Source organism: Pogoniulus pusillus, chromosome 42 (assembly GCF_015220805.1).
Source record: "Pogoniulus pusillus isolate bPogPus1 chromosome 42, bPogPus1.pri, whole genome shotgun sequence".
Classification (NCBI taxonomy): Eukaryota; Metazoa; Chordata; class Aves; order Piciformes; family Lybiidae; genus Pogoniulus; species Pogoniulus pusillus.
Genome location: NC_087305.1, coordinates 955,912 through 968,511, shown reverse-complemented (window position 1 = coordinate 968,511; position 12,600 = coordinate 955,912). Strand labels below are relative to the sequence as shown.

At 64.1% G+C, this 12,600-nt stretch overlaps 1 protein-coding gene across 2 annotated transcripts; it reads right to left on the bottom strand.

Moving 5' to 3' along the window:
* Positions 1 to 1,382: 1,382 nt before the first annotated feature.
* Positions 1,383 to 11,447, bottom strand: LOC135192417 (G protein-coupled receptor kinase 5-like). 2 transcript variants are annotated; one of them, XM_064175532.1, is made up of 18 exons: positions 11,289 to 11,447; positions 7,939 to 8,034; positions 7,704 to 7,816; positions 7,092 to 7,165; positions 6,784 to 6,884; positions 6,617 to 6,709; positions 6,451 to 6,514; positions 6,231 to 6,371; positions 5,961 to 6,151; positions 5,839 to 5,876; positions 5,561 to 5,650; positions 5,269 to 5,477; positions 5,050 to 5,187; positions 4,477 to 4,614; positions 4,249 to 4,380; positions 2,531 to 4,144; positions 2,365 to 2,433; positions 1,383 to 1,471 (listed from the first exon to the last, which is right to left on the bottom strand). In XM_064175532.1, the coding sequence occupies exons 1-16, from the start codon at positions 11,372 to 11,374 to the stop codon at positions 4,025 to 4,027; spliced, it is 1,824 nt and encodes a 607-aa protein (XP_064031602.1). In that variant the 5' UTR covers positions 11,375 to 11,447; the 3' UTR covers positions 1,383 to 1,471; positions 2,365 to 2,433; positions 2,531 to 4,024. The 2 variants fall into 2 exon arrangements, with proteins under 2 accessions (XP_064031602.1, XP_064031603.1); XM_064175533.1 differs by having other exon boundaries at positions 7,092 to 7,169; positions 11,289 to 11,425.
* Between the last annotated feature and the right edge of the window lie 1,153 nt (positions 11,448 to 12,600).

Genomic DNA, 12,600 nt, shown 5'->3' with positions numbered 1-12,600 from the left:
AGCCTCCCCGCGCTGCTGCCGTGATGCTCCGGGGGTGATCCCCACGGAATGGCATCCCCTGGGTAGGGATAACAGTCCTGGGCTGCAGTGGGGAATCGTGGAACTGGCCGGGTTGAAGGAGTCCTCTGCAATCAGCCAGGCCAGCACCAGCCCAGCCCCACCCTGGGCACCAAACCATGCCCCCAGGTGCCACGGCCAGGGGTTCCTTGAACAGCTCCAGGGGTGGGCACTCCACCACCTCCCTGGGCAGCCTCTGCCAGTCCCTGACCACTCTTGCAGCAAAGAAGTTTTTCCTCCTCTCCAACCTAACCCTCCCCCGGCACAATTCCAGGCCATTTCCTCCCCTTCTATCACCTGAGACTTGGCAGCAGAGCCCAACCCCCACCCGGCTCCAGCCTCCTCTCAGGGAGCTGTGGAGAGCAATGAGGTCTCCTCTCAGCCTCCTCTTCTCCAGCCTCACCCCCCCCCAGCTCCCTCAGCTGATGCTTCCCAGCCCTGCTCCCCAGACCCTTCCCCACCTTTGTTGCTCTTCTCTGGGCCCACTCCAGCCCCTCAATGTCCTTCTTGGGGTGAGGAGCCCAAACCTGACCCCAACATATGAGGTGTACCCCCCCCCCCAGTGCCCAGTGTTGGGGCACAATCATCTCTCAGCACCACTGGCACCCATCAGCATACAGTGGGCACCCAGAATGGCAGGGCAGCACTGGGGGTGCCCTACTCCATGGCCAGCAGTGTTTTGGGTGGCACAGAGCCCTCTCCTTCACCCTTCGGCCCCGTGTGCTGCCCCCAGCTGCTTCCTCACCCTGAATCAAGCCCAGCTTGCTTGAGCTGAGCCTCTGAGGCCAGAGCTGGGCACAGCCCCATGCCTGCCCGCCCTGGCAGTGCCTCTGCCCGGCGCTGGGAGCGGTGGGCGCTGGCAGAGCTGCGATAAGGCTCAAGGCTGAGCTGACATCCCCGGGATGAGTTACAGCCCCAGAGCCCCGAGCTCCCGGGGACCCGAGCATCAGCAGCTGCTTCCTTTGACGTCAGCCCCTGCGCCCTGCTGCGGGGAGCTTGACCTTCCCTCCCCACTGTTGCAACAGCTTGGCCAAGGGGGAGGTCAACTGCTCGTCAGCCTGGCCCCAGGGAGCCCCTCGCCTCCCCCAGCCCCACCCCACTGAGCCCCACCGAGAGGTGACTCAGGTCCTACCTGCCCCCGGGAAGGGTCCTGCTGCTGCTGCTGCTGCTCCCCGGGTTGGCTTCTCGGCGGTGGCTGGAGCTGCTCTCCTCCAGCACAGGCAGAGGCAGCTCGGGCTTGCCCCAGAGGAGGTCTGCTGGGCCCGGGGAGAGCCCAGAGCTGTGCCAGTCTCTTGCCCAGTGTTTGCTAGGAACTTCCCCCTGGCAGCCATGCTCCTGAGCACTGCAGGCAGCTCCTGGGTTCGTGCCACAGCTCTCCCCAGGGCTGAGCTTCATCCACCTGCACTGCAGGCACCTGCACATGGGGGGGGTGTTAAAAAACAGGAGGGTTTGACACCCCTGAGCTGCTGCCTGGAGCTTGTGCCAGGCACCAGCCAAGCACCCATGGGCCTGCAGTGCCCAGAGAGAGCCAAGGACACTCTTGGGCATGGTGCATTGCCCACAGCCCCCCACACCCCCCCCAGCAGCAGGAACTGTTTTTACAGGGAGACCCCCCCCCCAGCTGCAGGCCAGGCAGGATCGTTGTTATCCCAAGCAGAGCAGCTGCTGCTGGGCACAAGGACTCAGCCCAAGGACATGCTCTTGTTTGTGAGAAGAGCCAAAACAGCTCCGGGCTGGGGGGGCACAAGCCCCTCTGTATCCCTCCAGAGGGGACACAGGGACTGTCCCCATGGCACACACAGCAAAACATGGGATCATGGAATTGCTTGGGTTGGGAAAGCCTCTGAGGTCATGGAGTCCAACCCTACCCCACCATGGCTACCGAACCACGGCCCCAGGTGCCATGGCCACAGGTTTCTTGCACACCTCCAGGGATGGGCACTCCACCACCTCCCTGGGCAGCCTCTGCCAGTCCCTGACCACTCTTGCAGCAATGAAATTTTTCCTCATTTCCAATCTGACCCTCCCCTGGCAGAGTTCCAGACCAGTTCCTCTCCTAGCATCTGAGACTGGGGAGAGGAGACCAACCCCCAGCTCACTGCAACCTGCTCTCAGGGAGCTGTAGAGAGCAATGAGGCCTCCCCTCAGCCTCCTCTTCTCCAGACTGAACGCTCCCAGGTCCCTCAGCTGCTCCTTCCCAGTCCTCTTCCCTAGAATATGCTCCAGGAGCCCCCAGGGTGGCACAGAGACCTGCAGCCTGCTGGCAAGCTGAACCAAAACAGCATCAGAACCACCCAGGACCCTCACCAGCTCCTGATGTCACCTCAGCATCTCCTCCAGGCACCCTTCAGGGCTCCCAATCTGCATCCACTGAGCCTGTGAGGGAAAGGATGGCAGCACCCCATGGCACCAGGCACGGCAGCTCAGGCAGTGCCACAGGCATTGGGAGCAGGCCTGGGGTCCCAGCACCTACCTTGGGCTCCTCTCCAGCAGGGAAGGAGGGAGCAGAGCTGGCTGAGTCCATCCATGCTCCAGCACTTGTCTGCCTAGGACAGGATGAGGCTCCCAGACACAGCTTGGACCTGGTCAGACCCACCTGGACCCTCAGTTGGTGAAGCCAAGCCAGGTCCTGCCAAACTGGGCATGTTGAGAGCACTGGGCACACAGCCATATCCTGCACAGCAGCAAGGGCATACCCGGGTTGGGCATCCAGTGCCCTCCCATCCACATCCCATGGCAGGAGATAAAGACTGGGGGAGGTGAAACAGCCAAGAGAGCCCTCCCTGGTGCCCACCAGATGCCCCCTGTGTGCCCACACACAGCCAGCAGGCAGCTCCGCTGGCAGCTCTGAGGTTAACAATGTCCACCCAGGGGCTCAGTACAAATATTTACAACTCTTTACAAATGTACAGAACCAGAGCAAGTGGAACCCCAATCTGTGGGGGGCAGAGAGTCACCAGGGGCCAGAGGCACGAGGTGGGGGGCCCTGGGCACCCACAGCATGCCCCCACCATGCACCTGTGTGGTGTCGCCCAATCCACACCCACCTCATGGGTGCTGTGCCACCCACCAGCCCCATGGCAAGGATGGAGCGCCCCAGTGCCACCCTGAGTGGTCCCATGGGGATGAAGGAGCTCCTCCTCACCTCCTCCCCCACCCCCGGCCCCAGTGCAGCACCCTCCAGAACGTTCCCTGCTCTGAGCCTGCTCCACGCTGTGCTGGCTGGGCCAGGAGGGGGGAGCTGCTTGCCCCAGCAGGGTGGGGGGGCTCTGTCAGGGTGACCCCGTCCTTCCTGCTGCAGCACGGCCTGGGGGGAGCCAGAGTGTCGTCCCCCCCACTCCAAGGCTGCCTTTGTTGCTATTTGGAGAGCACAGATAAATCCACAGCCCCCCCTGCATGCCCGCAGAGGTCAGGCTCCGAGCTGGCGATAAGATAAGGGACTCAAAAGCAGCAAAAATAGGTCCCTGCCCTGGCCCCTCGCCCTGGCAGCAGCTGGAGGGGGGTGGAGGAGTGTGGCAGGTGTGGTGGTCCCGCAGTGGGAGCCCCCAGGGCCTGGCTGGATGTGCCGCGGGGACAGACTGATGGAATTGTTCTGTTTGGAAAAGCCCTCCGAGACCATCGAGGCATCGACCCTGCCCCACCGTGGCCACCGAGCCCTGCCCCAGGTGCCACGGCCACAGGTTGCTTGAACACCTCCAGGGGTGGGGACTCCACCACCTCCCTGGGCAGCCTGTGCCAGTGCTTGACCCTGGGGATGGGGGCAAAGGGACTGGGGAGCTGCTAGGTTTGGGTCCCGCTGGTCCCCTCCATCACCCCTGCCCACGTCCGTGCTGGAATGCTGCATCCTTCCGTGCCCGCATCCTGCCTGGCCTCTGCCAGCGTCCCCAGGGACCCCAACCTCGGTCCCAGATAACCCTGAGAGGCCACAGGGGGCTGGGGGCTGCCCCAAGCATGATGAGAGCAGGGGTCAGGACGGTGCCGGTGCTGTGGCAGGGGTTGGGCAGCTGGACTTGGCCGCGGGAGGGTGCGAGTTGACGGCGGCCGGGGCCGGGGGGTGGGTGGCGGTGGTGATGGTGTAGTCGGTTGGCTGTGAGGGACAGACAGACAGACAGCAGGCAGTGAGCCAGAGGGGCCTGAGGGATACCCCAGGGAAATTCCCACACCCCCCAAAAACACCTCCCGGCCTCTTACATGACGTCGGAAGAGCCTCTGCAGGAGGCTGCGCTTGGGGGGCTCAGGCAGCTGCCTCCAGTCCAGGTCAGGGGAGCGAGTCCCGCCGGGTCCGAACACGTTGAGGTCCTTGAAGCACTCAGTCTCGATCATCTGGGGGGGTTTTGTCACCAGGGGGGTGAGCACAGGCAGGCCCAGCAGTGCTGCAGCAGGGTAACACCCTCCTGGAGCTCCAGTGCCCCCTGGTACCTCGTTCTGCCAGGGGATGGAGACGCTGCCAGTGGCAAACTTGGCATAGAAATCGGTGTCGGTTTGGTCCAGGTTGACTCCCTTCACGGTGGAGAACTGCTCAATGTCCAGCACGTCCTTGCAGTACACTGCCCGGGGCTGAGGGGGGCAAGCAGCTCTCAGGGCTGGGAAACCCCCTGCAATGCCCACCCCAGCCCCTCACATCTGGCACAAGGGAGAGCATCATGATGCCAAGTAAACTGCCCAAGGCTGAGGGGGCCAAGGAGCTGCCAGGGCTGGGAAATGGGGTTCAACTTCCTGCAATGCCCACCCCAGCCCCTCACATCTGGCACAATGGAGAGCATCATGATGCCAAGTGAACTGCCCAGGGCCGAGGGAGGCAAGGAGGTATCGGGGCTGGGAAGTGGGGCTCAGCACCCCCCAGAAATGCCTACCCCAGCCCCTTACATCTGGCATGAAGGAGGGTGTCATGATGCCAAGTAAACTGCCCAGGACTGAGGAGGGCAAGGAGCTGCCAGGGCTGGGAAATGGGGTTCAACTCCCTGCAATGCCCACCCCTGCCCATGCCCTTACATCTGGCACGAAGGAGGGCGTCATGATGCCAGCCTCCAGGCGTTTGAAGTTGATGGTGCTGAAGAATGGGTGGCTCTTCACCTCGGCCGCCCCCCCGGCCCCGCAGCCCAGCCGCTGCTTGGGGTCCTTGGCCAGCAGCTGGGAGGGCAACAAGTGGTCACATCCCGTGCACACGGCGGGGACGGTGCCCACCCCAGCCCCCGGGGGCTCCTCGCTCACCAGCCTGCAGAGGGCACGAGCATCCTCGCTGAACTTGTCCGAGTAGGCCTCCTGCTCCTCCTGCACCCTCTTCTCCACCTCCTCGCGCTTCACCCGCTCCTTGCGGGCACGGAAGGGCGACTGCCCCTCGATCATCTCGTACACCAGGCAGCCCAGGCCCCACCAGTCGGGGCTGAAGGTGTAGCGCTCGTTGTTGATGACCTCCGGGGCTGCGAGGCACGGCCCCCGGCCCGTCAGCAGCTGGCCACGCCGCGGCGGCAGCCCTGCCCCGGGCCCCCCCGCCCCGGCTCACCCATGTAGCCGACGGTGCCCACGCGGCCACGGATGGTCTCACCCTCAGGGATCTTGATAGCCAGCCCCAGGTCAGAGATCCTGATGTGGCCTGGGGCAGGGAGGGGGTTGAGGGCATTGCAGGGGAGGTGCCCTTGCCCAACAGGCAGCATCCTGGGGAAGGGTCTCCCCCACATCCCTCCGTGTCCTCCCCAAAACACAGCCAGACACACACCCCCGGGGGGCACAAAGAGATTCACCCCCAAAGCCAGGAGCGTGACCCAGCGGCTCCCTCCTCACCATCATCATCCAGCAGAATGTTCTCTGGCTTCAAGTCCCTGCAGAGGCAGACAGACAGACAGCTCAGCGCCGAGCAGTCCTGCCTGGCCGCGGTGCCAGCCCTGTGCCCACGCCGTGCTCACCGGTAGACAATGCCCTCCTGGTGCAGGTGCTGGAGCCCGCAGCAGATCTCTGCTGCGTAGAAGACCACACGCTCGTCCTCGAAGCCAGGGTTGCCCATGTTGTAGATGTGGAACTTGAGGTCTCCGCCGTTCATGATGGTCAGCACCAGGCAGAGAGCGTCCTTCGTCTCGTAGGCGTATGCCAGGCTCACCTGCGTGCCCACTCTGGCCGTCAGCAGCGGCCCCGCCCGCGCTGGCTGCGGCCCCCGCCCCGGCCGGCGCAGGACGCACCACGAAGCGGCTGTTGACCTTCTCCAGGATCTGCTTCTCGTTCAGCGCCATCGCCTCCCCCTTCCGCTTCTTGATCCGCTTCTTCTCCAGCTTCTTGCAGGCGTACATCTTCCCCGTGGCCCTCACCTGGCAGGCACACACCTGAAGGGGGGTGGCGGCAGCAAAGTGAGCCCCCACCAGGCTGCCGTCGCCCCCTGCCTGCTCCCCGCCGCGGCCGTACCTCTCCGAATCCGCCCTTGCCCAGGATCCGGTACTGCCGGAAGGTGTCCTTGGTGACCGACTGCCTGAAACGCACAGCCCTGGGTGTGGCACCCGCCAAAACCCCTCACACCCCCTTGGCAGCCCCTTTGGACCCCCACCAAGACCCCCGGGACCCCCCCACTCACCTCTCCAGGTACTTCCACTGGAGGAAGCGGTCGAAGTACATGCTGTCCCGGTAGGCGGCAAAGGGGGCCCCGCTCAGGTACTGGTGCAGCGAGCTGCGAGGGGCAGAGGGGATGCTTGGCATCACCTGCAGCCCCTCCAGACGCCCGTCCCTGTGCAGGGCACTCACCACAGGCAGCTGCTGAAGAGGTCCTTGCAGGGGCTCTTCTGCAGGTCCTGCAGGCAGCGGCTGGCGTGGGGCTGGCCGACCTCAGGCAGGAATTCGGGGGACTGCCACGGGGAGCAGTGAGATTCAGACCCCTGCCCCAGCTGCATCGCTCCCACCTCCCACACGTCATCCCAGGTGGGCACCACTGGGATGCCCAGAGAGCAGGGAGGTGGCTCTGTGGCCAGCAAGGGACCCTCCACCACATCCCTGCTCCCATCCCATCCTTTTCCCTTGGGGTTGGAAAAGGGAGAAGCCCCCTTGGGACTCACCTCCTGCTTGAGGAACCGATGGATGATCTCCTCCCCCATCTCCTTCCGCTTCTCATCGGGGGCCAGCTCGTAGTCTGCCTGGGGTGCCCGAGGAGAAGAGGGTGCTGGAGAGAGTTCTGCCCTCTCTGCTCCCCACTGAGCCACTCACCTCCCCAAACAAGGCACCTCTGCCCCAGCCAGGGGGTGAGGGACCAGCCCGCACCCATGTCACTGGCAGTGCCCGCACTGGAAGCTCGCACTGCAAACCTGCCAGCAGAAGGAAGACCACCAGCCCTATCCTGGGACAGTGCCCAGCATCCCGGGATGATGCCTCCAGCAGAGCCATAGAACCACAGAACGGTTTGGGTTGGAAGGCACCTTCAAGATTATCCAGCTCCCACCTCCGTGCCGTGGGCAGGGACACCTCCCACCAGCACAGGTTGCTCAAGGCTTCATCCAACCTGAACTTGAACACCTCCAGGGAGGGGACATCCACTACCTCCCCGGGCAACTTGTTCCAGGGTCTCTCCACCCTCGCTGTCAAGAATTTCTCCCTAACGCCCAGTCTGAACCCGCCCTCTTCCAGCTCGGCTCCATCCCCCCTCCTGGCCCTGCATCCCTGGGGTCCCTCACCACGGCGTCCAGGAAGCGGATGCAGCGCAGCAGCTCCGGCCGCGTCTCGCAGAACTGCCGGAAGAGCAGGCGGCCGATGGGCTGCCTCTGGCACAGGCTGCCGTAGTCCTGCTCTGCAAGGGAAGGTGGGGTGTGCCACGGCGTGTGCCACGCACTGCCCAGCAGGTGCCTCCAGCACGGCTGTGCGTGGCCCTCGGGCTGGTTCTGCCGGTGCCCGCTGCCCTACCCGGCTCACCCAGGCCCCTGCGCAGCTCCTCGCACTGGCTGATGTGTGGGAACCGCAGAATCTCCCTCCACTTCTTGCTCCTGCCTTTCCTCTTGCCACCACCTCCTGCAGCAGGGGAAGAGGGAGAAGAGGTCACGCTGGCAGGGTGGGCATTGCTGTGGTGGGAGGGAACAGAGTTCCTCTGCTCAGTGCTGCAGAGCCACCTGGGTTGGGGTTTTCCTCCATCCCATCACTGCTGGTCCCCAAAACCCAGCATTTGGGCACAAACCTGCACATTGGCAGCACAGGGCCTTGGGCAATGCTAAAGCCATGGGAGAAAACACATCCTCAGCCCTGGAGAGGGCTCTGACCCCTGAGGGGACCCTCATCCTGGACAGTCCAGGGGATCCCCACCCACCCACAGCTCCCAGTCCCACTCTGGAGCAGGAACAGGACCCCTTTGGCACTGCAGGCTTCCTCCCCAAAGCTGCAGTCCCACACCACTGCATCCCATAAACATCTGGGGTCCTTATTGTCGCACCAAACCATTTATCCAGCGCTGGGGGGCTGCAGCAGCCCGGGCTCTGCCTCCGCGGGGATGGGGACCCTCTGGGGCCGAGGAGGGGGCAGTAAGACAGCCCCCGAGCAGCAGCCGCTCCTCTCGGGCTGGCGGGCGGATGCTTGGCGCCTGAAGTCATCCCTGCAGGGACCTGACATCAGCGCGGCTCCGAGCTGGTGGCCGGCCAGCACCGCCCGCCGCCAGCCCCGGTGACGCCGAGGCGAGCCCGCGGGACGCCACGGTGCTGGGCTCCGGCGTTTGGGCCGGGCAGAACTTCCTGCCGTCACCGGGACGCTTCCTCCGGAGGGAACTGCCCCGCGCCAGCCAGCGGAGCGGCCGCGGCAGCGAGGGGTTGTAGGTCCTCGAGCACCTTGGCACCCGTGGCACAGGGTCCTGAGCACTCGGTGTCCGAAGAGGAGGGTCAGCTGCTTTCCTCACCTGCGGTGCCCAGCCTGCAGCCCCCCTGCACGGCTGACATAGGGGTGATGCCCACCCCAGGAGCCATCTGACACGGGTAACCCAGGCAGCCCTGACCTCACAGGGATGCTCCAAGGCCAAACTTGGCATATGATGCCCATGTAATTCCCTGCTTCTTCCATGGCATCTGCAGGCAGCAGTCCCCAGCACCCTGCACCCTCTGCTTTCCCCCAGACCAGTGCCAAGGTGAGCTAGTGAGGGCTGCCCTATATCCCCAGCACATGTCCCATCCTCAGCTGAAGCTGTACCAAAGCCACTTGCAGCCACCAGAAAAGCTTTGGAGAGCAAACCAAAACTGTTCCTCAGTGAAAGGATCCCACTCAACTGGCACCGGGAGATGCTACACCAACACTGCCACAGTGGGCAGGAATGCCCCCAGGCCTCACTCACCAGCTGATGTGTGCCAAGATGGCACCAGTGGCCAGTGAGGTGCAGACCCAGCTGCTGCCACCCTTGCCAGGCTTTGATCCCAGGCACAACCACAGGCAGACAAGGCTTTTCAGCTGAGCATTAGGAGCCCACGGGCACACGAGCTCTGCCTCAAAAGCTCCAGCAGAGCTGGGCATGAAGTCCAGGGAACTCAGCCAGACAGAGACCCCTGCAGCCCTCGTGGGGCTGGGAGGGGGTAGCAGCCCCCCCCGACCATCTCTGTGGGGTAAAGCTCCCACGAGTCCAAAGCAAGAGGCCCTGAAGTAGACCAAGGCCCTTTTGAGGGGTGCAGGAGGCAGAAAAAGAAACTCAAGGAGCCCCTCAAACTGTGGAGACCCCAAATGTGCAGCCCAGCTTGGTGCTGGCACCCAACCACACCAAGTCCAAACGTGGCTCTGACGCTGCCCACGGCACAGGATCGCTGCTGCCAGTGCTGCCAAAAGCACCAAGGCTGCAGAGCCACCGGCCCAGGCCAACCCCCCCCACCCAGCACACCCTGAGGATGGAGGAATTCGATCAGGTGCAGTCACAGGTGGCAGCAGCCGCAGCTGCTCCGGGGCACTGGGACTGGACCTTGCTGAGCCCCCCACACCTTCCAGCACGAGGTCAGCCTGTGACCCCCAAGTGTGGGGGGACCCCCAGCCACGACCAGCGGGGTCTCCGTGGCTCCAGTCCTTCCCGTGCCGCTGGAGAGGGAAGTGAGCACCCAGCTGGACCCAGCCCTCGTCCCGCTTGGCTTCCCGGTCCCCGTCCCGCTTGGCTTCCCGGCTTCCGGCACCTGGCGGCCGCCACACACCGACGTTAACCCCTTTGCACCCGCAGCGCGGAGCACCCCGAGCCTCCGAGGCCAACACCTTCTTCTCCAGCTGCACTTCAGACCAGGCTCTGTCCCACATGGACCATCCTACATCCCATGGGACAGGAGCAAGATCCAGTGTCGAGCAGGGAGCGACGGCGAACGTCGGTTCCAAGCTGCTCCCAACACCAAAGTTCTCCCTGCTGGCGAGGGCACCAGCTCCAAACCATGCCTGTGCCATCTCCAGCGCCCACGAGGTGGGTAAAGAAGTCTTTCCGGGAGGGATTCGCCAACAAGCCGCAGGCTCAGCCCCACGCCTCGCCCGCGGGGCTGTGCCAGGCCGGTGGCTCCCGGCGCCGGTGGCTTTTCGGTCACAAAGGTTTAGCGACGGTTTTCCGAAGGAAGCCAAAAGCAAACAAAGGCGACCGAGCTCCCGGGAGCCCGTGCCAAGCCCTGCGTTTGGCAGGCGGGGGACACCCGCAGCCTTTTGCCCCCCAGACCTTGGGTCCAGCTGCCAGCAGGGCTCCAAGTGGGGCGGTGGCACCACCGGCACCACCCTGGCTCCGCTGGCACACCAGCAAGGCCATGTTTTTCCTGGCACAGACCGTTTCGCTCGGGCCTGCACCGAGCCGTCCTGGCACCAGCAAAGTTTTGCTCCATCCATGCCAGACGTGTCCTGTTGGCACGGACAGACAGACCGACGGACAGGGCAGCTCTCGGCTGACCCACATCCCAAGCCCAAGGCACACATGCTGCTGGGGGATTGGCACCTGAATCCCTTTCTGAACGCTCTGCCCCAAGGTCTGTGGGGCGGACAGGACAGAGAGACGGACGCGTCCCGCAGCACCGCGCACAGCACCGGGGCAGCCGTCCCCTTCTGGGAGCTCTACGATGCCAGCCAGAGCGGTGCCAAGCAAGACGGTGCCGACCAGGACTGTGCCAACCAGGATGAGCCCACCCAGCTACCCACCGCCCCAGACCGAGGGGTCCCGGAGTGCCCGCGGCAGGGGGTGCCCAGTGTTAAGGGTGCTCGCCTGGAGGCGGCTGCAGGAAGAGTGCGCGGGGAGGGGAGAGGGGGATGCAGCGTGGGAACGGGGACCGGGACGGGGGTCGCGGTACCTTCGCGGGCCTTCAGCAGGACGGTGTTGGCCACGATGTTCTCCAGCTCCATGGCGGGGAGGGGAGGGGGGGGTAGCGGACACCATCCCCGGCCCGGCCGCTCGGGGCGGTCTCGGCACCTCCCGCCGCCACCGGCCGCCTCCGGGGCTGCGTCACCGCCGTGACATCACGGGCCGCCCCCTGCCGTCACGGCATTATGTAAGGGCAGCGCCGGGCACCGGGCACCCCCCATCCCGCTTCGAGGATACCGACACCCGCCCGGGCTGGGGCTCCTCCGGCCCCGCGTTAGAAGTCCGGCGGCAGCAGCCTCTTGAGTCCCTCCATGGCGTGGGAGCATCGATCTCCGGAGCCCAGGCAGCTGCAGAGTAGCCTCTCCTCCTCCCCAGACACTCTTCCACTCCCTCAGCCCCCCGAGAGCTCTGCGTTGCAGAGCTGCTCCCAGGAACAGGACCCCCACCACGGGCATCACCACTGCGAACCACCCTCCTGCCACTTTCCCCCTCCCGGGGCAAGAGGAGCAGCAGAGCAACCCAACCCCAAAAGCTGTTTCTGCCCAGCAGAGATTTTCCCATCTCAGGCTCTGCAGCCCCTTACGATGGTTGTTCAAGCAGGAACTGGCAGCTCCTTGCTTCCACCTTTCCCAGCACCCAGCTCACACTGTTCCACTCACACCTGCACAGGTCACCCCAGCAGGGAATCCACATTTTCTTTCCCAAAAGTGAGAAGGGAGAAGTGTTCCTGGGGTGCCTGGCCAGTAAGGAGGGGGTCACTCCCATCCATCTCAGCTGTTTGCTTTCATGGGCAACTCTATTAGTGCTCACAAAGACTCATCTTGCTGAGAAACAAGGGACTTCGGGTGAGAAAGGGCACTCGTGGGATGCCCCCCCCCCCCCCCCCCCCCGCACAGATGCTTCCCCTGAAGAGTTATTTTATGGGGAAATAAGGTTCCATGAGGACAACCACTCTGCTCCACTCATCAAGCTTGGCTCTGCTCACAGGAGACTCCCACAGCTTGGCAGCCACCCAAAGCCAAACATTGCCCCTGGAGACAAAGGCTCCTGCCCACTACCATCACTGAATGCCCCAAGTGGCATTGGGATGAGCTTAACATGAAGGAGTCTCTTACCTCTGAGAAGATGCTGATGGAGAAGGGAAGGGGCTGCTGGAGCCCAGGGCCAGCCCAGCTTTTCCTCATCCCCTCATTAATGAGCCCAGCCTGTAATAAGTGGGCTCAGGTGCAGGGGAGCAGTCACAGCTGCACTAGGGGAAACAAGGAGCCTTGCTGGGGCATGAAGAGTACCCAAGTCCTGCT

Bases quoted from the DNA above. Each gene is read 5' to 3' on its own strand.
- LOC135192417 (XM_064175532.1), bottom strand. From the start codon at position 11,374: ATGGTGTCCGCTACCCCCCCCTCCCCTCCCCGCCATGGAGCTGGAGAA. The intron at 5,877-5,960 runs GTGAGCACGGCG...CTGCCTCTGCAG, and splicing joins CAGGAGGGCATTGTCTACCG to GGACTTGAAGCCAGAGAACA. The intron at 5,651-5,838 runs GTGAGGAGGGAG...TCCCTGCCCCAG, and splicing joins CATTCTGCTGGATGATGATG to GCCACATCAGGATCTCTGAC.